Source organism: Myotis lucifugus, unplaced genomic scaffold (assembly GCF_000147115.1).
Source record: "Myotis lucifugus unplaced genomic scaffold, Myoluc2.0 scaffold_14, whole genome shotgun sequence".
In the NCBI taxonomy this organism is placed as follows: Eukaryota; Metazoa; Chordata; class Mammalia; order Chiroptera; family Vespertilionidae; genus Myotis; species Myotis lucifugus.
Genome location: NW_005871062.1, coordinates 10071744 through 10094758, shown reverse-complemented (window position 1 = coordinate 10094758; position 23015 = coordinate 10071744). Strand labels below are relative to the sequence as shown.

Sequence of the window (23015 nt, the reverse complement as noted above, 5' to 3'; positions counted from 1 at the left end):
CCCCCCCCCCCCCGCACCTCTCCTTCCACTCATGCCCTCACTCCCCTGGTGCCTGTGTCCATTGGTTAGGCTTATATGCATGCATACAAGTCTTTTGGTTGATCTCTCCCCTTTACCCCCACCCTCCCCTACCTTCCCTCTGAGGTTTGACAGTCTGATTGATGCTTCGCTGTCTCTGGATCTGTTTTTGTTCATCAGTTTATGTTATTCATTATTTCGCTTAAAATAATGCTCTCCAGTTCCATTCATGCTGTTGCAAATGTAAGAATTCCTTCTTTTTTACCACAGCGTAGTATTCAATTGTGTAGATTTACCACAGTTTTTTAATCCACTCATCTGCTGATGGGCACTTAGGGTGCAAGCTAAGTTTTAATGCATTCTAAAACTTTACATTTTTACTTTCCCTCCCACATGTTTTATTTTCCATGTCACATTTTACAACATTTTATTTTGTGTATCCCTTAACTATTTATTGTAGTTTTAGTTCTCTTTACCTCATTTGTCTTTTAATTTTCATGTTAACTTTAATCTACTACCTTTCCTATATATTTAACTTTACCAGTCAGATTTTTATTTTCATCTGTTTTCTTGTTACTAATTAGTGTCTGTCAGTTTAAAGAAGTCCCTTTAACATTTCTTGTAAGGCCTATTTAGTGGTGATGTACTATTTTAGCTTTTGTTTATCTTGAAACTCTTTATCTCTCATGTAATTCTGAATGATAACCTTGCCCAGTAGAGTACTTTGGAAGAGTTTTCCTTTCAGCATTTTGAATTAATTTATCATACCACTCTCTTCTGGTCTGCGAAGTTTCTGCTGAAAAAAATGCTGATAATCTTTGGGGAAGGGGGTGTTCCCTTGTTTGTAACAAGTTGTTTTTTTCTTGCTGCTTTTAACATTCTCTCTTCATCTTTACCTTTTGACATTTTAATTATAATGTCTCTTGATGTGGATATCATCTGAGTTTCCTTGATCTGGATGTCTGTTTTCTTCTCTAGGTTCAGGAAGTTTGCAGCAATTATGTCTTTTTTTTTTTTTAAATAATCTATTTTGTTGTTGTTTTTTGTTAATCCTTACCCAAGGGTATTTTTCCATTGATTTTTAGAGAGAATGCAAAGGAGAGGGAGAGACAGAGAGAAACATCAATGTGAGAGAGACACATCGATTGGTGGCCTCCCACACACACCCTGCCTAGGGCTGGGGATCGAGTCTGCAACATACTTGCCTTTGACTGGAATGGAACCTGGGACCCTTCAGTCCATGGGGTGACGTTCTAACCACTGAGAAAACTGGCTAGGGCTACAACCATTATGACTTTAAGTTTTCTGCCTCTTTCTCTCTTTTTTCTTCTTCTGGGTCTCCTGTAATGTGAATGTTATTTCACTTGATGTTCCCCTAGGTTTCTTAAGTTAGCTTAATTTTTTAAATTCTTTTTTCTTTTTTCTACTTTGTTTGGGTGAGTTCCACTGCTCTGTCTTTCAGATCACTGATCCTTTCTTCTACTTTATCCAGTTTGCTGTTGAACCCCTGTTTTTTTTTTTTTCATTTCAGCTATTGTATTCTTCAATTCTGTGATTTCTATTTGCCACTTTCTTTTTTTTTCCTTCTTTCTTTCTTGTTGCCACTTTCTTATAGTTTCTATGTCTTTGTTGACGTTCCCACTGTGTTCCTTCATTCTCCTGCCAAGTTTAGTGATCATCATTATTACCATTACTTTGAACTCTTTATTAGGTAAATTACTTATTTTCATTTTATTAAGATATATTTTTCTAAGGTTTTATCTTGTGTGTTTTTTTTGTGTGTGTTTTTTTTAACATATTTGTTTCCTCATTTTGCTTGACTCTCTGTATTTGTTTCTCTGTATTTGGGGAAGTAGCTGCCTCTCCCACTCTTTTTTTATTTCTTATCCCCCCCCCTTTAACCCCCCACTTCTCCCCCCCCCCCACTCATGCCCTCACCTCCCTGGTGTCTGTGTCCATTAGTTAGGCTTATATAAATACAAACAAGTCCTTTGATTGATCTCTCCCACGCTTGAGGAGTGACCTTGTGTAGGAGAGATGAACCTTATTTTCAACCGGGCCCTAACTCTTGGTTGTCTCTTGAACCTTTGTGATTATCTAAGCAGCCTGATTTATTTTTGATAGGTCCCAGTTGTTGAGGATTTGCCATGCCCTGCCAGTGTTACAAAGGGAGGGATCTCATTCAGCACCCAGTTTCAGGCTGACTGAAAACCACATCCTTCAGCAGCAGCTTTTAATGTACACAAATATATTCAGTCCTCTGGAACTGCAATTGTAAACCCTGCTGGCCTCCAGTCCAGGTGATCTGCAGGTGTCCCCTGGGAAACAGCTGCAAAAATTTGGGTTCCAGACAAGTATATAAGCTCCTTTCTGGGAGGTACCAGCAAGCTGTAGTGAGAGAGTGTGTAAAGATGACATATTTTGGCCTACATTCCCTGAGAGCTCCTCTATGGCCTCTAGATGTGTGGCAAAGCTGAAGCCTGCCCCTGTGTGAATGGCACACTCCCACTGATTTTGGCAAGGCAAAGGGAGAGCACAGGGCTGGAGCGAACCTGCCAGCTTTGGTGAGGCCACTGGACAGTGCTGGGGTGTGCCTGCTGGCTTTGGTGGGGCTGTGAGAGTGCACCGGGCTGGGACACTCCTGCCAGTTTTAGTGAGAGAGCAGGGGAGTGTAGGGATGGGACATGCTCTCCAACTTAGTGGGACAACACAGGAGTATACTGTGACTGGCAATAGCAATGTAGAAGGAAAGTGCACAAATGGCATCCATTACCACTGGTGTTGGCTAGGTAGAAGGGGAGCAAAAAATGGTGCCCAAGAGTGCCTCCATCCCCAGAGAGAGTCCCATCAGGCCCCTGCCCCTTCAGCAGACACTTTAAGATTAGCAAATGAATCTCCTTTACCGATAGTTTAGGTTCTTTTCAAACTTCCGATTTTGTGCTGGGTTCCTGGGCAAGTCCTCATGCAAGCCTGTTAAGGGCAGAATCTCATTTCCTAAAACTCTTTGTGTTTCCTGGACACAAGCCCTTTTGTTTTCAAAGCCAGGTGTTTTGGGGCTCATCTCTCTGATGCAGGCCCCAAGGGTAGGAGTGCCTGAAGAGGGCATGAATTCCTCACTCCCCAGGGAGAAGCTCTGTATTTTTGAGATCCCTCTAGATCAGTGGTTCTCAACCTTCCTAATGCCGCGACCCTTTAATACAGTTCCTCATGTTGTGGTGACCCCCAACCATAAAATTATTTTAGTTGATACTTCATAACTGTAATTTTGCTACTGTTATGAATCATAATGTAAATATCTGATATGCAGGATGTATTGTCATTGTTACAAATTGAACATAATTAAAGCATAGTGATTAATCACAAAAACAATATGTAATTATATATGTGTTTTCTGATGGTCTTAGGTGACCCCTGCGAAAGGGTCATTCGACCCCCAAAGGGGTCGCGACCCACAGGTTGAGAACCGCTGCTCTAGATAGTGGGTTGCCGTGCTGGGGGTGGGTTTTCGGTAAGACTCCTTCTCTGTCTCTCCTACCCATCTGGATGTGGCCATTTTATCTTTGTTGTGGAGGAGCTGTTAAGCAGTTTTTAGGTCTATTTCAGAGGGAATTATTCCATGTGTAGCTATGGGAGGAGGTGAGTTTAGGATCTTCCTACACTGCCATCTTGAATCCCCGACCTTTTAAGCCTGTGATTTTTAATATCCTAAATCATGTGTCTGAATAAGTAAATAGCTCTTATAAACAAACCCAGGTGTTATATAACATTTATTTCCTTGCAGTAGTGTAGATAATTGTTGCTACTTTTAAAATACAGTATATTCTGCTTTGCGTGTTCTTATTACTGTGCTCTTGGATAACTATTTTGGTATTTCTTTCCACTTCTGAAACTGGCAATAATATAGGGTATTTCTCATCTTGTGACTTATACATCACTGGCTAGTTTGGTAGTAAGACTTTCCTGTAATTTTTATCAGTCCTAAAGAAATGGACTCATTAAAGAAATTTCTTTGACCTGTCAGTATAAAAACAACATTTAAAATCTAAAGGGAGAAGTAGATTGGGCGGGATGAGGGGTGGATGAAGATGGAATGAAGGCCCCGTGCTTTAATGTGTCTGTAACCTTTAGTTATATTTTAACTTTATGGTTCTTTGCCTGCAATGTTTATAGACCAAGAATAGATTATTTCAGCAAGAAGGCAGGATATTTAAGTCCAAAAAATAGCAATAAATTTGTTTTTTAAAGCATTTAGTTGTCTTTTAGATTACTATGTGGGATTTGGCCAGTGGAAAACTTCTAAGATCAATAACAGATGCTCATCCTCCAGGAACAGCAATATTGCATATTAAGGTAATATCTTTGTTTTCTTTTTCTGATACTTTTTATTATTATGCCTTTGTATCTGTTTTTAAGTACATTTCTTTATAAAAAGAAATCCTGAAAAGAAACTGTCTTTTGTTTGACTAGCCCAACAAGATGTTTTCCCAAGTGAAAAACCAGACGTGGGCTAGCATGGTACCATTCAGCTGCAAGTTGAATTGATGTCTAATAGATACAGCAGGAAAAGAGTACACTGATGTGCTCCTAGATAAGAGGTTGGCAGCAAAGACAGGTGTTACCTTAATGAAGCTCATGTGATGATTTTAAAAGGTCTTTTTACCTTTTGTTTAGTCCACCAAGGCTTTATTGCTGAGATAGTGTGCCTAGTCACACTTTGTTGGGAGTTACCTGAGGTTCAAGGCACCAACTGTGAAAGAACCAAGGTTTGCATTATGTTTAGAAATGAATCTGTTGCTTTATTTTCTTTCAGGCCTCTAAAGGAAAAGCATTAAGATTTGAATCTTGGCTTTCTCCTTACAGGCCTGAAAAACATAAACCAACTTAGGACACAGATTTTATTTGTAAATACAATATAAAGCTTGGTTTTTGTATGTTGTCAAGCCCATGTTCAGAAGCATAAAAGGTAGAGGACTATAACTAGGGAAGTCTAAAATTAGATTTTCTAGATTTTAATCAGGTACATATTTGGTTGCTTAGCTGTGCAGACCTCTCTTATCCATACATCTGCTTTTTACAGTCTGCAAGCATCTGGAGTTTATGTGTCTGGATTTAGGTTAGTTACATAAAAGTCTTCTGTGAGAAAGCATTGAAGCATTTAGCAACAATGAAAACAACCAAGATAAGTAAAAGTAGAGAGAATTTCTTTTCTTTCTGAACATCATGGCACTTTATTTTGACCTTTTTTCATATGGCGTGTACCAACTGATAATATGTTATAGTTGTTTGTGTTTATGTTTTATCTCCTATAATAGATTAAGATCTTTGAAACCAGAATCTGTTTCTCATTTATTTTGTGTTATGCATAGTAGCTGCTCAATAAATGTTTGGTTGAAGGAATAATTAGTTGGTGATGTTTATGAAAGGCCAGTCCATTTGCAGAAAAAACATACCTTTTAGGAGAAACAATAGGAAAAAAGCTATAAAGGCAAAGAGAAAAGAGAAGAATGCAGCTGAGGTTAAAAGCATAGTAGTTGTAGCTATCCTGTTGCTTGGGAATGGTGGTAAAGGTGGTGCTGCACTCAGACATGTGACATTGGAGAAAAGTGTGGCAAGAGATATATATGATTAGATACTTCTGTAGTTTTGGATTGACAGTAGCCACTTGCACTTCAGTATTCTTACTCATTGTCCTCCAAAGTTAACTCTACATCTCATCAATAACATTTTGGGCATGCGTATTTTTGTTTGTTTATATATTTTAAAATTATATGAACATACTGTACTAGAACTTAAATACATTGTAAAACACATACACAAGATGTAGAAAATTAATAAATAAAAATACAGTCCTGTTATTTTTCCTATACTCTGGGGTATATGCCTCCCGCTTTGGCAACTGCTCAGCCAGGCTTTGAGAGCACAAGTGTGGGACTTCTTTACTATGCCTGTGTGTGAGGTCGGGGAGGAATAATTTTACAGTGGCCTCCTGTACCTCAACCATTCCTGACTAAGAGCATGTAGGCACGCCATTTAGGATGGCTCACCAACCGTTGGGTTAGGGAGACCAGTCACTGTATATGGTACAAGTTAGTAAGTTATTCAGTTTTGTAGTGTACAACATCTACATTTACCATACCTCATAAACCCGCAGGACAGCCTGTCACTGTGAACATTATTTATTACTTTGAGTTTTCAAGAGTAAGTAATAGTAACTGAGGTACTGTTAGTTGAAGAAAAGCAGGAGGCAGCACATTTAGGAACAGCACATTTAGGAATAGTTATATAAAAAGTTAAACTATTTTATGTATAATGGATTAACTCCTCAGTTATTTAGAAAACATATTCAGACATGTTTATTCTCCAAAGATACCAAATATCTTTTATTGTGTCTTTATTCTTGAAAACAAGGCAACTGCAAATGTATCCAAAGTATCCTATTCAGTTTTAATAGCAAGTTAGAAAAAAATTAAAGAACCCAAGTAGAAAACTTTAAGGCTTTTATGAATTATAGTTTGTATTTTTCTTTTATCCTAAGGAAAAGTGGTTTTGCATTTTTAAAACCACAGGTTTTAAAAGATTTGAACCATTTTTATTCTGAATATGTGTAAATTTGTGTGTTTAGAGTGATAAGCTAAGTTTAGCTAAGGTATTTTCAATGCTAAGCATGTTTGTTTTAGATTTAAAAAAAGTTTTTCTCCCTTACCTTCTTAACATTTGACCTGTTACAAGAAAATAAATTTTTTCTCTGTTCAGTTTACAGATGATCCAACTCTTGCAATTTGCAACGACAGCGGAGGCTCTGTTTTTGAATTGACATTTAAGTAAGAGACTAATGGACATTTGTTGACAAATGAAAAGACTAGCTCTGGTTAATGACTTCAAGTTGAACATGAAGAAGTCTGGAAAACTCATGTAATTGAAAATAGGTTATGGTTCTGTATTATAATGACCTGGGGAGGCTTATGGAACATATGGAGTCCCAGGCCTGCCTTCCACCCCTCAATCTCTATCTTAGTAGGTTTGAGTTGGGATTCTAAACTACTCCCCAGACTTGGGGAACTATTATTCTGGAGTATTTCACTAATTTTCGTTTAGTTCGCAGGCTGAGCTGATTATAAAACCATGGTAGCCAGGTATAGGAAGGTTTTTATTGTCTTAGAATTGCCCCATTTATACTTTAAATAAGAGCGAAGACTATTTCGATAACATGGAAGAACACTTATAAAGCTGAGTTTAGAAAAACAGAATATCAAATATAATGTGTATTATGTTTCCCTAAGTTCTTTAAGGACTTTTTTTGTTTCTTGTATTTCGTATACCTTCTGACAATGCTGAGGCCAAAGTAATTGCTTAAAAAAATACTATTTATTTGTTCAGCTAATTTTTATTGAGCATATGTATGTGTAACCATTGTTCTAGGCACCAAAGTTGTAGCTGTTGGGGTGGGGGGAGGGATACAGACAATAAACCAACACACAAATGAAATAATTTCTATAGTTATGAGTGCCGTGAAGAAAAGAAGACAGGTCAGTGTGCTGGAGTGCACTTGAGGATCATTCAGGAAGGCTTCTCTCAGAAGCTGACATTTGAGTAAAGATCTTAATGATAATGTGGTCAACAGATGTAAAGATCTGAAAGAAATATTTCAGGCAGAGGGACATTCAGGCACAGAGGCTTTGATGGGCGGGCACAAACTTGGCCTGCTGGAGCAACTGGGAATAAGTTAGATGTGGCTGGAGTGTGACTTTCTCAGGAACAACAGTAATGGGAGAGGGTGAAGGCTGGAGCCAGATAATATAGGGCCTTTTAAAACACGTAAAGAAGTTTGGATTTTATTTTGTGTACAGTGGCAAGCCATTGGAGTGTTTTTTAGAAGAGTAATAAATCTGGCCTATATTTTAAAAAGATCATGCTGATGTCTTGTGGAGTTTGCATTGCTGGGGGCCAGAGTAGGAGTTAGGAGGCTATTGTCTAGTCCAAGCTAGAGATGATAGTGCCTTGGGTCATTGCTAAATTGGTTCTGAATCTTTTGGTTACATTTTCAGGAGAGTGATGGGAGTGAGAACTTGCGAGTCTAGATGCCTGTTCAGTGGTTCCAAGGGTGAAGTGTGCTGTATTGAGCCTCTTCATTCTAAGCCTGACTTGAAAGATCATCCCATCACACAGTTTTCCTTACTGGCCATGGCATCCTTAACCAAGGTGGGTGTATTTAGAAGATGAAACTCAGACCTTTTAGAAAGGCTTTGAAAACCAAAAAATTGAAAATGACAGGATAAATATTAAATGATATTTTTTCTCCTGAAGATACTGGTCATTGGATTGAAACCATCCTTGAAAGTGTGGATGACTTTTCCCTATGGACGTGTGAGTAAGCTTCTCCATCTTTTCAGCAAAAAAACCATGTCAGGAGGTTGGGGAAAATAAAATTTAAGTGGTGAATTCTATGAGATTGTCATAAAACCAGGTAGATGGAAGTCTACTCCAAAGATTATTGTCTGGGCTTACCTTGATGTGACCAAAGCAGCATAAGCTGTTGACTACAGCGGAGTTCCTAGGATCATGAGATCTGAACTTCTCTACCTTTATTGCTTTAAGTTTTTTCAGCTGCTGCTTCGATACTGAACTGGTAGAAAACAATAGCTAACATATATTGCTACTACATACTGTTTCCTTGGCTTCTGCCTCTGGTATGTTATACACACCTGATTTCCTTTCTTTCCTGCTTGATTGTTTTCAGAGGGTTGTGGTCTTCCAGTGTGTGTGTGTGAGGAGAAGTATTGATGGGATGGGATGGGATGGAGAATGATGCTACTGAACTAAGACTAGTTCAGAAAGCAGCCCTTATACTGAGGGAGATCACACTTCTGTTTCCTTGTTGGTACTCTGTATATCTCTAGGCCCCAGCGGAAGCCTGGCAAAGCTGGTTTAGATTGCCACTAGTATTTCTTAGGTTAACTTCATTGGCTAATTGAGGTTTATCATGGTGTTTTGTGTTTACATCCTTTTCGTATGTTTTTATTGGTATTTGTTCCAACGTTTTATTATGAACATTTTCAAACAGAGAAGTTGAAAAAAACTTACATTAAACATCTGTATACCTACCATCTAAATTCTATAATTAACATTTTAGTGTACTATATTTACTATATATCTATCCATCTCTCCATCTACTTACCAAATTATTTATTTATTTACTTACTTATTTATTTATTTCCAAGTAAATTAAAGAAATCATTGTTTTTTCTTAATCTAAAGATCAGCATGCATATGATTAGCTATAGTTATCTAAGTTTTTCCTCTCTTATAAAATTTACATACAATAAAATACACAGATTTGTATTATTGAATATCTCTGCTTTGTTGGCATTTTAATGAGTAATTGGTAGAAGGAACACTAGCCAGATGGTGTTTTTAATCAGTTTTCTCTGTGTCTTTTTGCCCATTAACTGTGATGAATTTTTTTGGCCTTCTCTTCACTTAGATGGATCCTTCCAGTGTACCATTGCTGGCCTGGCACTTTGTGGCAGCGCATAATTCTGTGAATCCCATGCTTGCTTTCTGCAGAGGAGATGTTGTGCATTTCCTTTTGGTAAGTCCCAATATTTGCTAGATTTGTTATAAAGTCCTTTATCAAAATATTTTTTTTCTGATTCATCAATAATTTAATATTGTGTCAAAGAAATACACTATCTAATTCTTTGGAGAGAGAGTGACATACTTAATTTTTATTTAAGGCTTTAATGGTTAACATGGAAAACTACTGATCACCCTACTCTGTGCCCTTTCATGGTGTGTTTCTCAGTTCCATCACCTTTGACTAATAATTAATGGTGTATGTGTAATATGAATGTACATATGTCTGTAATAACGGCTTACCTATATACATATAGTGTATTTATTAGACAGCAAATATTATTGAATATCTGCTGTGTTCTCTACACTGTGATGAACACAAGAAGCAATTGAGGGAAGTATAAATTCTTCTTCCACATAGCTTAAACTATTGTTTGAAAAGCCACATCAGTATGCTCATTACTACTATGGAGAATGGTTTAAGGATTCAACCATGTGGTGAGAATTAAAAGTTGATACCTTTAGAGTATGAAGAGATTTGTATGGACTAGAGAGGCCAGGGAAGACTTTATGAAGGATATATTGCAAATACTATGGGGCGTGGGGTGGATATGCATAATAAGATGAACTGAAGTTATAGAGGTAAGAATGTAATTTTTATAACATTCAGTACTTATAAAATAACTTGTCTAGTATTTTTCTTCCTCACTCGACTGAAAGCTTCATCAGTCTAAAGACCAACTCTATAACTATATTTCAGCCACTAGGACAGTGCTTGTATATAGATGTTTAGTAAATGTTTATAGAATTAATGACAGGGAGAAACATATTGTGGAAAATAAAGTTGAGTATATGGCATGGATCTAGATTAGGGGTTGGCAAACTCTGGTCTGTGGGGCAAATCTGGCTGGCTCCTTGTTTTTGTAAGTAAAGTTTTATTAGAACACAGTCATGCCTATTCAGTTATGTATTATTTGTGGCTGCTTTTGCACTATAGTGGCAGAGTTGAGTAACTGTGACACAGACCATATGGTCTGCAGATCCCAAAATATTTACTGTGTGGCCTTTTACAGAAAAGTTTGCTAACTCCTGATCTGGTTTGTGTATACTTGACCTAGATTGGTAATGGGGAGCCATCATGGGTTCTTAGGTAATTAAAATGATAAAGATGTGGTTAAAGTGATATTTTAGGAAGATCAGTATGGAAATATCAAAAAGAAAAGATTGTAGGAGGGAAATGGAAGGTTTGGCTCCTGTAATAAAGCAGGTATGAGGTCTTCGGACAAGGATGGTCGGTTGTAGTGAGAGGTAGGGATGATATTTTGAAGGAAAGACAAGGCTTCTGATATTATTGGTTCTAGGACTGAAGGATATGAACCAAACATTTCATTTTTGAGTTTACATTTTAAAAGCTTGAAATATTTAAAGAGTTAAGGTTAGGGAAGGTTTGAGTGTGCTGAGTTGGTAATGAAGGTGGAACTCTCAAGTGTTGTATTGGAGAATGTCTTCTGGGCAGATGGCAATCCAGGTCTGGGGTACAAGTGAGAATTCAGGGATAGAGAAGGTAGTTGAAACTGTGAAAATAAAATGCTAGAGCATACATAACCTTAGTGGATATTCACACAAGGGAAAGGAAGAAGATAAGGCAACAGGAGAGGGAGCGGGCCTAAGCCATCAGATCGGACATCCCCTGAGGGCTCCTGGACTGCGAGAGGGCGCAGGCTTGGCTGAAGGACCCCCGAGGAGTGCACAAATTTTCGTGCACCGGGCCTCTAGTATATAAATAAAAGATTGACACTGAGGTTCTTTGGGGAAACTTTGGGTTGTTTGTGCAGTAATAGTATTATATGTCAGAAAAGTCTAGTTTTGTCACTGCAGCAGCTTTTTTCTTTTAATGAACTTTTGTTTGACTTTTTCACACCATGTCACCATCCTATTTTATGTCTTAACTCTAGCTAAATACAGTCATTGGTGTAGTGAGATTAAGTTTTTCTGACAGAGTGGATATTACATTACAGAATTTGCTAATACTGACAGCTGAACCACTGACCAGATATGCCTTGGATTTTGGTACAAATCATGGTGTGATCATTTCTGTCATTTATGTGATAGTTTCTTTAATTATCAATATTTTTGACTTATCCATACTCTGAATGGAAATAATTTTTGGGTGGAGTATAATGAAGTATCTAAAAATATCCCTCAAACAATAGCTGAGGTTTTGGTTGTTTTTATTTCATCATCAGGTTAAGAGAGATGAATCTGGAGCAATCCATGTTACTAAGCAAAAGCATCTTCACCTCTACTATGACCTCATCAACTTTACTGTGAGTATTCAAATGAACTATCCCCATTTATTGCATGTAATTGTTTTGAGATCATGGTGTGTTAAAGCTATCAGGATTTCTGCCATGAACCATGCCTTTAGGATTATATGAAATATGGACAGAAGTGAAGTCTGGCTTATATTGAATAAAGTCTGAGTTTGATATGATGTCACATTATTTTTCTTGTCTTTCAGCCTATGTCTTGCTGAACAAAAATTTTCTTTAATGTCCTAATTAGTTTAAAGGGGAGTTTAGAAGAATTTAGGTGGATTTCTTCAGAATTATTGCTGGACTTTCTTTGTAAACATATTTTTATCCTTCTGAGTTTGTCCTAATTGGTTCAGGAGCTAAAAAATTTGCAGAGGTCTCTCTCTATAACACATCTCAGTCCGAAGTGACTTTTGGTGTAAAAAAAAGAATATTTCTTTTTGTGTCAATTTTTAAATAGTGTGTTAATTCTGTAATAGTGCAGTTATAATATTTCTGGGTTTCTATCATTAGTGCTCTTAGCATATCACTATCTGTATCCGGTGAAATATTCTGTAGATATATGAATATAGGCAACCCTAAATATAAGACTGTGCCTCATTTTTCCAATAAAAGGCTAAAAAAAGTTTTACCCTCAATTTGATAAAATGAAACATTTTAGGATTATGGATGAAATGAATATTTATTATATAAGATTTATAAGTTCAGTTTATAAATTGAATTATAAAGATTATTGAGATTATTTAATCTCACACAAGATCATTGATTTAGAAATAATGCTTTTTCTTATAAACATTTCACGAAATAATTTTGTTCAATCTCTTCTCATGTATATAAAACATCAGTGACTTTGTCAACATTAGAACCCCTTGTTGAATCATTGGACACAGTTTTCTAGAATTCTTCATCACTTCTGTTTAAGATGTTTGAGATACAGTACTTTTAAAATCAGCATATGATTCTTCCCCTGGAAAATTTTTTTCCAACCACAAGTAGCAATGCTCCTGACAATTCACAGCGAGTATTTTTATTTGTCCTGTGGCTTATCCATGATGTGACCACTAACTACATTGCTCTGTAAATTACCTTTAAAAGGTTTGTTTACAACAATGTCAACACTCACAATTATGAGATTCTAACCTCAGGAATAATTGCTAAACTGCAAACTTTTTTTTCTCTGTCATTCTCTCTCTGTTTTAAAGCATTTAAAAACTATTACTGACTGATATTCAGTAAGGCTAATAAAAAAATGTATCTTTTTTTCCTAAATGATACTTTGTTTTTCAAAGTAAAGTGATCAAAAGAGCACCTTATAGGAGCTCTTTGTAAAAGATTTGAGTATCAAACTCTGTTTTCTGAGAGATATTATTTTGGGGGTGGGAAACAAACAAACAAACAAACAAACACACAGAAAAACAAACCCTTCCTTTATAGTAGCTACTATACAGTGGTAGAGCATATCTTCAGCATATGTCAAGAGAAAATTGATCCATTTTCAACTTGGTTGTCACTGATATGGTATGCAAATAAGCTTTGATAACCTGGGATGGATCATATAAATAAATCAACATGAATGCCAGAGAGATAATGTGCAGGGGAATTATTTTGTTCCCTCTAATTTAGAATTCTAATTGAGCAGATTTAAAAACTTTATTCCTTGAGAAGGATTAAGATTTTTAAAAATATATTTTGAAAATAATCTCATACATAACCCAAGAAATTTATCAAAATGGCATCCTTCAGAAGATTTTTAACATTATTATTTAGTTATTATTTTAAAAATTATAATAGATACTAGAGGCCCGGTGCACAAAAATTTGTGCACTGGCGGGGGAGGGTGGGGTGTCCCTCAGCCCCACTTGTGCCCTCTCACAGTCTGGGACCCCTTGGGAGATAACCACCTGCTGGCTTAGGCCCGCTCCCCGGGTGGCAGATGGCAGGCTCGATCCCTCAGTGCCTGCCCCGCCTCCCCGGGTCTCGCACATGGCAGGGCCGATCTGGGGGTTGGGGCACCGCCCTGGGTTGGGTCGCACTCGGGACGCCCGGGCGGGCCGGCCGATCGCTGCTGCCCCGCTCGGCTGCCCCGGGTTGGGTCACACACGGGATGCCCGATGGAGGCCCGGCGGGCTGGCCGATCGCTGCTGCACTGCCCGGCCGCCCCGGGTCGGGTCGCACACGGAAGCCCGCCGCCCTGGGTCGCAGATAGCAGGCCTGGATGGTGGCAGGGCAGGTGGGATGGCGCTGTCCCGCCCTGCCTGCAGTATGCAAATTAGCCGCCATCTTTGTTGGCGGTTAATTTGCATATCACGCTGATTAGCCAATGGGAGGTATAGCAAAGGTACGGTCAATTACCATGTTTGTCTATTATTAGATAGGATAGAAGATATAGAAAAATACAGCAAAAACTCTCCTAATAATTTTAGGGAGGTTTTGAAGGAAATATATATTTTAAATAGCTTCTATTTTGAACTATGTATTACAAATATATTTCAACAATCATCCTTTGACCACCTAGGTTTATGAGATTTAATTTGCCCTTTGGTTTCATTGATATAAAAACTGAAATACAAAGTTTGTCACTTTGCTTAAGTCATTTGTGCCAATGTACCTTTGAAAAAATTTTATGAAAGCCAATATATCCTGTAACATATATCTGTTAAAGATTTTTGTTAGCCTTCTTTCGGACTACAAGAGTGTCATTGTAGCACTGTCAAACTCAATATTGTGTTGTGTTCCTATTGTTCTCTGGGCTGTTTACTCAGTAGTTCTTGCTGTGATTGTGTTGTCATGAAGTTATTAAATGGATAAAGTCCTCAGGGTCATTTAACTGAGTGGCCAAGCTTTCTTCTTGTCCTGAATGATGGCGTGGGATGGGCCTCACTTTTGTTTTGTTGTGTGCTTGAATTGCAGTGGATGAACTCACGCACAGTTGTACTCTTGGATAGTGCAGAGAAGTTGCATGTGATTGATCGGCAAACTCAAGAGGAATTGGAAACAGTGGAAATCTCAGAAGTTCAGTTGGTCTATAATAGCAGCCATTTCAAATCACTAGCCACCGGAGGAAATGTTAGCCAGGCACTGGTAAGGGTAACCCATTATCTTAGTACTGACTTGATAAACGTGGTACTTTGTTGCTGTTTTGTTCTAGAAATAGAAACTCCGAGGAGTTATCTTTATGTTTTGAGGTATTTCTTTAAAAGCCACTAGGTTGAAGTGGATGTGGGTGTGTTTGTAAATATTCAGGAATGTGAACTAAAACAGTAGTTTCTGTTACCTTCTATTCACAAATCTGACTAATTTAATGCCCAAGAGTTTTAACTTTTATGCTAAAATAATAAAATGAAGTTGGAAATTTATGAGACAGAAGTTATAAAAGCAAAATATTTTAGAAAGTTTAATATGGCAGCAATAAGTATAATAGATTTAAGGGGTAAATGACTAGTGACAGGTAGCCCATGAGGCTTTGGAAATATTTGGGTGATTGGTAAAGGAATGAACAGGTATAGTGTTTGTGGGAATTAAAAGGCAAAGATGGGCTTTGAGAGAAAGAAAAAAGATTCTTTCAGAGTAGGAGATAGATGAAATGTTGGTGTGCTGGGAGAGAAGGAAGACATGAAAATTATGATCTTAGTATTAATCTATACTAATAATAGCTTAGGTGGCGTCACGCCCTCACGCATCACGCCCTAATGTTGTCACAAAATGGCCATCACAAGATGGCCGCACGCACAGCAGAGGTGGGGCCCAGCAGCCGCTCTGCGCGGTGAGGCCTGGGGGTCCTGTGGCTCCATGCAGCGTGGAGGAGCCGGTCCCGGCGGTCTCCGCTACCTCAAATGGAGGAGGAGGTGGGTCCCAGTGGAGGAGGTGGGTCACGGCAGGGGAGGGCAGTTGTGGGTGATCAGGCTGGCAGGGGAGGGCAGTTGGGGGCGATCAGGCCGGCAGGGGGAGCAGTTAGGCGTCAATCAGGTCAGCAGGGGAGCGGTTAGGGTGCGATCAGGCTGGCAGGAAAAAGTGGTTAGGGGCAATCAGGCAGGCAGGCAGATAAGCGGTTAGGAGCCAGAAGTCCCGGATTGTGAGAGGGATGTCCGGTTTAGGCCCAATCCCGCAGTTGGACATCCCCTGAGGGGTCCCAGATTGGAGAGGGTGCAGGCCGGGCTGAGGGACACCACCGGAATTTCGTGCATCGGACCTCTAGTTTTACAATATTTTAAGTAACTGTAATAATGGCTTTTAGCAATTTACACAGATAGTTTACAGTTAAATTACTTTGAATTGTGATCTCATGTTTCCTAAACCAGTAATCTTTAAGCAGGAAATTAGACTATTATGAGGCTTCCTGGGTATTTTCTTGAAGGAAATAGTAATGATGGTCATATTTAATGAGTGTCTGCTGCATGAAATGTAGCCATTGCCCAAATCTCTCTGAGATATTAGAACCTCAGAGCATAAAATATACATGAAAGGGTCTTCCAGCCTTAAAATTTAGAAACCAAGAAAATCCAGAGTAAGAATAATGATAACGCAATAGAATTCTCTAAAGTAAGAATAATTACTGTCTCACACTTAGATGTTTTCTGGTGTCTGGTTATTAAAAATACTTTGAAGTATTTTTTTAAGTCAGACTTTAAGCTTGTACTTTCAGCTAAGATAGAATAATGGGACCTGGATTTACTCTCCTGTCTGGGGAAAAAAAATCAGAAAAAGAAACAACAGTTTCCAAGATACTGGATATCATGTAATGAAGCACAGCAATCCCTGACAAAATGGGAAACAAATGGCATGAGCCCTATGAGTATCCCAGTGTCTGTCCTTGAGAGAGTTTCCATGTGGCTCAGGGGGAGGAACCCAGCTGGAGCTTGGAGTACTCCATGAGTTGAGACAGAGCGGAGACTGAGACTGCAGGAAGACAAGTGTGGGTTGGACAGGCCAGAGTACTGGTGTGAAGAGCACTATACAAAAGGTTCCCCTTGGGTATTCAGCAGGCTACTAATCAATAGAAACTGCCCAAGGCAAGGAAAGAAATATTTGTAAGATTTGGAAGGAACGATAGCTAGTGATCACACTGGCTTGTTTACACCAGCCAGATGGAAAACCTTATGATTCACATGCATTGGGCAGAGTACTCGGACATCTTGCCTCAGTAGTGGGGAATAGTTAGAACTAAAGTAAATGCTGCTCTCGTCCCCACTAACATATCTTAAAAACAAGACCAGAAAGGAACAAACTTTCCAGGTAACTTAACTCCTCCCAGAACAAAGCACAATAATATTAATAAGAATACAGAAATTTCCAGGACCCAACATGCTGAAATTTGAAATTTGCAGTGTCTGCCATCGAATCAGGGATTACTAGGCATGCAAAGAAAAAGTAAAACACAACTTATACTGAGGAGAAAAATCTATCAAAACTGACTTAAACCTGAAACAGATATTAGAATTAGCAGACAAGGACATAACAGTTATCATAGGTATAGTCCGTATGTCCAAAAAATTAAGTAGAGACATGGAAGATTTTAAAAGATGTAAATCTAGAGATAAAACTAAAGTGCTTGAAATGAAAAATACACTGGATATGAAGCAAAAATGAACAAAATTGAAATGAGAAAAAGACAACTTCACAGTTATAGTTTGGAAATTTTAAACTCTCTCAGTAAGTAATAAAATGAGTAGGCAGAAAGACATTAAGGGTATAGAAGACTAAAAAGAACACTGTTGATCAACCTGACCTGACAGTTATAGAATATTGCACCCAACAGAAGCAAGGTACAATTATTTTTCAAGTGCATGTGGAACATCCACTGATACAGATTATATGATAGGCCATAAAACAAGCTTCAGCCAATTGTTGAAGGAATCATCAGGGTCACTTTGGAGACAATTCAAATATTTGGAGATTAAATAACACTTTTATAAATAAACCATGAGACAAAGAAAAAATCTCAAAGGAAATTAGAATATATTTTGAACTAAATGAAAATACAACATATAAAAATCTGTGATCCACAATTAAATCAGTTTTTGAGGGTAATTCATAGCATTAAGTACTTATATTAGAAAAGAAGAAAAATCTCAAATAAGTGATCTAAGCTTCTATCTTAATTAAGGAAATAAAAAAAGAGCACAATATACTTAAAGTAGATTGAAAGAAGAAATAATAAAGATGAACACAAATCAATTAAATGGAAAATGGACAAATGATAGGAAATTAAAGAAACCAAAAGCTGGTTCTTTGAAAGATAAATAAAATTGACAAACCTCTAGTGAGACTAATCAAGGAAAAAAGGGGGAAGGCACAATTACTAATATCAGGAGTGAGGATGGTAATGTCACTATAGAGTCTATAGGTATTAAAAAGATAATATGCCCAGCCGGCGTGGCTCAGTGGTTGAGCATTGACCTGTGAACCAGGAGGTCACGGTTCAATTCCCAGTCAGGGCACATGCTCAGGTTGCGGCTTGATTCTCAGTGTGGGGAATGCAGGTGACAGTGGATCAATGATTCTCTCTCACCATTGATGTTTCTCTCTCTCTCTCCCTCTCCCTTCCTCTCTGAAATCAATAAAAATAAAAATAAACAATATGAGTAACTAAATTCAAGAATTTTAGATGAAATGGAAAATTCTTTGGAAGGCACAAATTACTAAAGCTGACTCAAGAAGAAATGAAAGATCTAGTAAATAAATACATTTTCTGCAAAAAAACTCGAGGCCCAGTTGACTTCACTAATGAAGTCTATCATATTTTAGGAAAAAAAAAAACAAACCACCAATTTTACACAGAAATCTTTTCAAAAAATAGAGTAAATGGGAGCACATACTTTTTTAAAATGAAATTTGCTTATTATCTCTGATAATAAAATGAGACAAAGACATTATAATAAAGAATACAACAGACCAATGTCCTTATAAGTATAGAAGCAAAAATCCATAATATATTAGCAAATAGAAGCCAGCAGTGTATAAAAAGAGTAATCATGATCAAATGGTGTTTATCCAAGGCATTCAAGACTGGTTTAACATTTAAAAATCAACGTAGCCCTGGCTGGTGTGGCTCAGTTGGTTGGAGCTTCCTCCCATACAGCGGAAGGTCACAGGTTCAATTCCCGCTCAGGGCACATAGGTAGGTTTCAGATTTGATCCTGGGTCAGGGTGATGTATAGGAGGCAACCATGTAACCAAATATATTTGCTATGTATTTAAGCTGTCCTTTATTAGATTAGCTTAGGACATATTAAAATGCCTTGAGGCATTTGACTTAGTTAATGGTAAAAGAAAAACCATATCATCTTTTCAAAAGACAGGAAAATTTAACATTTAGTCTTGATAAATTCTTAGCAAACTAGAAATAGAAGGGAACTTCAACCTGATAATCAAGAACATCATCCAAAATCCTACTTAAATATTACTGCCAAAAACGAAACCAAAATCGAAGTCCCTGATTCTGATCAAACCTCTTCTAGACAAAATATAGAAGACAGAGGAACATGTTAAAAGATTCCTTGACACAATTAGCAAAATCAGGTGGAGGAAACTTTATGGAATAGTGTTACAGCTTCTTTAATAAATAAACCTAAAGGAAAATAAGGGATGGTGAGAGGTGGAGGCAAAACCTATACATTAAAAGATACTATCAGCCAGCTCCAATATGTGGCCCTTGTCTGTATCTTGATTCAGACAATTAAATGTAGAAAAAAAAGCCCAAACGACAAAACATACACAGCAATTGACATTTATGAGACAAGCTGAAATCCAAACTCTGATTGGGTATTTGATATTGAGGAATGATTATTAAATTTTAAAAGCATGTTAATGTAATTGTGGTTATATTAAAAAGGATTGAATATATATATATATATATATATATATATATATATATACTGAATTTTTATAAATGAAATATTCAAAATCTGAAATTCACTTCAAAATTATACTGTGTTACATTGGAGTCAGTGGGATTATAGATAAGATTGGTGATGAGTTGACAATTAATGAAGCTGGTTAATGGTTGCAGGGGGTTCATTATTTTATTCTATCTTCATCTATATTTTGAAATTTCCACAGTGAAAAGTTAAGATTAATTATCATAGTTATCTGTTATTGACTGCTTATATATTTTGGGAGATTTATAAATGTTCACATATTTAAGCCTCAAAGAAACTGTGCATGGTTTTCAAAGATGTGAAAACTCAATGTCGGAAGTTTGAAACTTATTTAAGGTCATACCTAGAAAGTGACATTGCCAAAGTTTGCAATCCTGACTTATCAAACAGCAGGTTTTGTTTCTGTTTTGCTGGGCTGTGCTGACTCCTATATACTATGCTACTTTGTCTTCCTGTTTCTTCTTGTGTTTAATATTTATATTTATTTCAAAGGACTTGGGGCTACCATTTTCAATCAGCTCTATTCTTTGCCAGAAGCAGTGACTATTGTTATCCAATAACGGGGCAGGTTGCAACAGTTTTCCTTTAGGTTTACAAGTTTGCATGTTCCTCCCTTTTCTGCATTATTCTGAAAAATAAACCCCCTGTGTAAGCAGAGAATTACTTTCTTGCACTTTGTCTTTTTTGCTCCTTCCACTGATGGACTGGCCCATGATTGATATCCATGCTCCCCTACTTATGGGGTAAACCAGGTTAGCCTAAAATGTTGTCTTTATAATGGACATTCTTTAAAACTTAATGAGACTTCTAATTCATGCAATCTTTACCTTTTTTGTTTACTTTTTTACAGGCTTTGGTTGGAGAGAAGGCTTGTTATCAATCCATCAGTAGCTATGGTGGTCAGATCTTTTATTTGGGGACCAAAGTAAGCTCTTCCACTTGGCATTTGTTTGTGTCAGGATAGTTGAGGCTTAAGCAGATTGCTGGTGAAGAGGGCAGTGCGTTACAAAATGAGTATCGATTAGCAGTAATCTAAAACTTTTAGGGATTAGATAGTCATGATTTTTAGCTAATTAATTTACCTTCTCCACTTTGGGGCATACTTTTACTTTCGTTTAGATTCTAATAGGACACTTATTTTCTTTATTCAGGGATGTATTTTTATATTCTTCAAATTTATGTTTTCATGACCATGAAGATACCTTATTATGTATATTTGTCATGTAATTAAGCTGTCCTTTTTTTAAAAAAATATATTTTATTGATTTTTTACAGAGAGGAAGGGAGAGGGAGAGGGATACAGAGTTAGAAACATCGATGAGAGAGAAACATCGATTCAGCTGCCTCTTGCACGCCCCCTACTGGGGATGTGCCCGCAATCCAGGTACATGCCCTTGACCGGAATCGAACCTGGGACCCTTCAGTCCGCAGGCCGATGCTCTATCCGCTGAGCCAAACCGGTTAGGGCAAGCTGTCCTTTATTAGGTTAGCTTAGGACATATTGAAATGCATTGAAGCATTTGACTTAGAGTAGAATCACTGGAATAGGAACTTTTTGTATATCATTTTGTTCCTGTGCTAAAAAAAAACACACAAAAAACCCTACAAACAAACAAACAAACCAACCAGAAAAAACAACACGGAGAAGAAATATTTTTTCATTATTGAAAATTTTCAGGTCTGTACAGGGAGATTGAGCGTTCCTTGTTCCTAGGTATTAACGCCCTAGACCAGCGGTTCTCAACCTGTGGGTCGCGCCCCCTTTGGGGATCGAACAACCCTTTCACAGGGGTCGCCTAAGACCATCGGAAAACACATATAGAATTACATACTGTTTTTGTGATTAATCACTGTGCTTTAATTATGTTCAATTTGTAACAATGAAATTGGGGGTCACCACAACATGAGGAACTGTATTAAAGGGTCGCGGCATTAGGAAGGTTGAGAACCACTGCCCTAGACTGTAGACTTATTAACTTTTAAATGTTTGTTTGATTTACTCTTTAATATGGGACCTTGAAGACCCTTTAGTAAACACTTCAACTGTATTATGAGTGGTTTTACTTAAAGAGATGCAAAATGAGATGTGGGGCAGGGACAAATGTGTCTCCCAACCAAGTTTGTTAAAGATGGTCATTTTAATTTCCTTCTCTTTGTTTTCCAGTCTGTTTATGTAATGATGCTGAGGAGCTGGAGAGAGGTGAGTTCAAAGTAATTTTATGTGTTAGAATTGTTGAACTGATAGCATCTTAATGTTTGTTTTGACTTTGCCAAAAAAGATTATTTGGATTAGTGCTTTTTAATTTCAGAAATGTACATCAAAACCATTGTAACTGTTAGGTACTTGATTTGATAAAACTCACTGTAAATTAGAATTAGGTTTGGCTACATACATCAGAAAAGTCAAAATAATAGTGGCCTGTTGCTTCAAGTTTCAACAGTGGCTTCAAGCTTTCTCTCATGTAAAAGCCATCTGGCAGTAGGCCAGATGTGGCTAGTGTGGCAGCTCCATGGTCTTTAGTGTGCTATCCTGTTCCACATCCTTGTTGTGGTGTCTAGTCCCAGGGTCATTTATGTTTCAATAGGGCTGCTGGAGCTCCAGCTGTTAAGTCCACATTCGAGAAAGGAGGAAAGAGAACAGAAAGGCTAGCCCCTCCCTTTTAAGGTGATATCCCAGAAATACCAAACAACACTTCCACTTATCATTGGCTAGAACTTAGTCACATGGTCCCAAGTAACAACAAGGGAGTCTTAGAGATGTCCTTTAGCTGGTTTATTGCTGTCTCAAATAAACTTGGGATTTGTTACTGAAGATGAGGGAGTGAAAGGATGTTGTGATAAGCAACTAGACGTTTCTGTTACAGTGACATTCTAGTTGTTTTCTCTTTTTATATTTGGGCCTTGTGGCTGCCTAGTACTATCTTATATAGTCACTGTACTATCTAGTGCTTTAAGAAATTATTTTTCTTGGAAATTAGATATTCATGTGGTTATTAGAATACTTGTAGCTACTAAGCAACAACTTCTAGAAAGATATTGGGTAAAATAGGAATTCTGACTTGTGATTGGTCAGACAAAGGGGTCTAGCTTCTTGCATTTATTCATTTTAGAGGGTGGATCATCTCCTGAAACAAGATTGTCTTACAGAAGCCTTGGCTCTTGCATGGTCTTTCCATGAGGGAAAAGCAAAAGCAGTTGTGGGTAAGTTAACAGAAAACCGGTGGTGTAGACT

At 37.6% G+C, this 23015-nt stretch overlaps 1 protein-coding gene across 12 annotated transcripts in view; it reads left to right on the top strand.

Annotated features, from left to right (window-relative positions):
- Positions 1-23015, top strand: part of VPS8 (VPS8, CORVET complex subunit) — a 237940-nt gene that overhangs the window by 49589 nt on the left and 165336 nt on the right. For 10 of the 12 annotated variants that reach the window (XR_002828228.1, XR_002828231.1, XR_002828230.1 and 7 more), the window contains exons 9-18: positions 4282-4368; positions 6772-6839; positions 8064-8217; positions 8323-8382; positions 9500-9607; positions 11838-11918; positions 14817-14987; positions 20634-20708; positions 21948-21983; positions 22894-22984. Coding sequence is in view for 9 of the 12 variants with exons in the window: in XM_023750605.1 (XP_023606373.1) it covers positions 4282-4368; positions 6772-6839; positions 8064-8217; positions 8323-8382; positions 9500-9607; positions 11838-11918; positions 14817-14987; positions 20634-20708; positions 21948-21983; positions 22894-22984 (931 nt within the window). In the remaining 3 variants the exon portion in view is untranslated. The other 2 variants (XM_023750602.1, XM_014452278.2) reach the window with 2 other exon arrangements.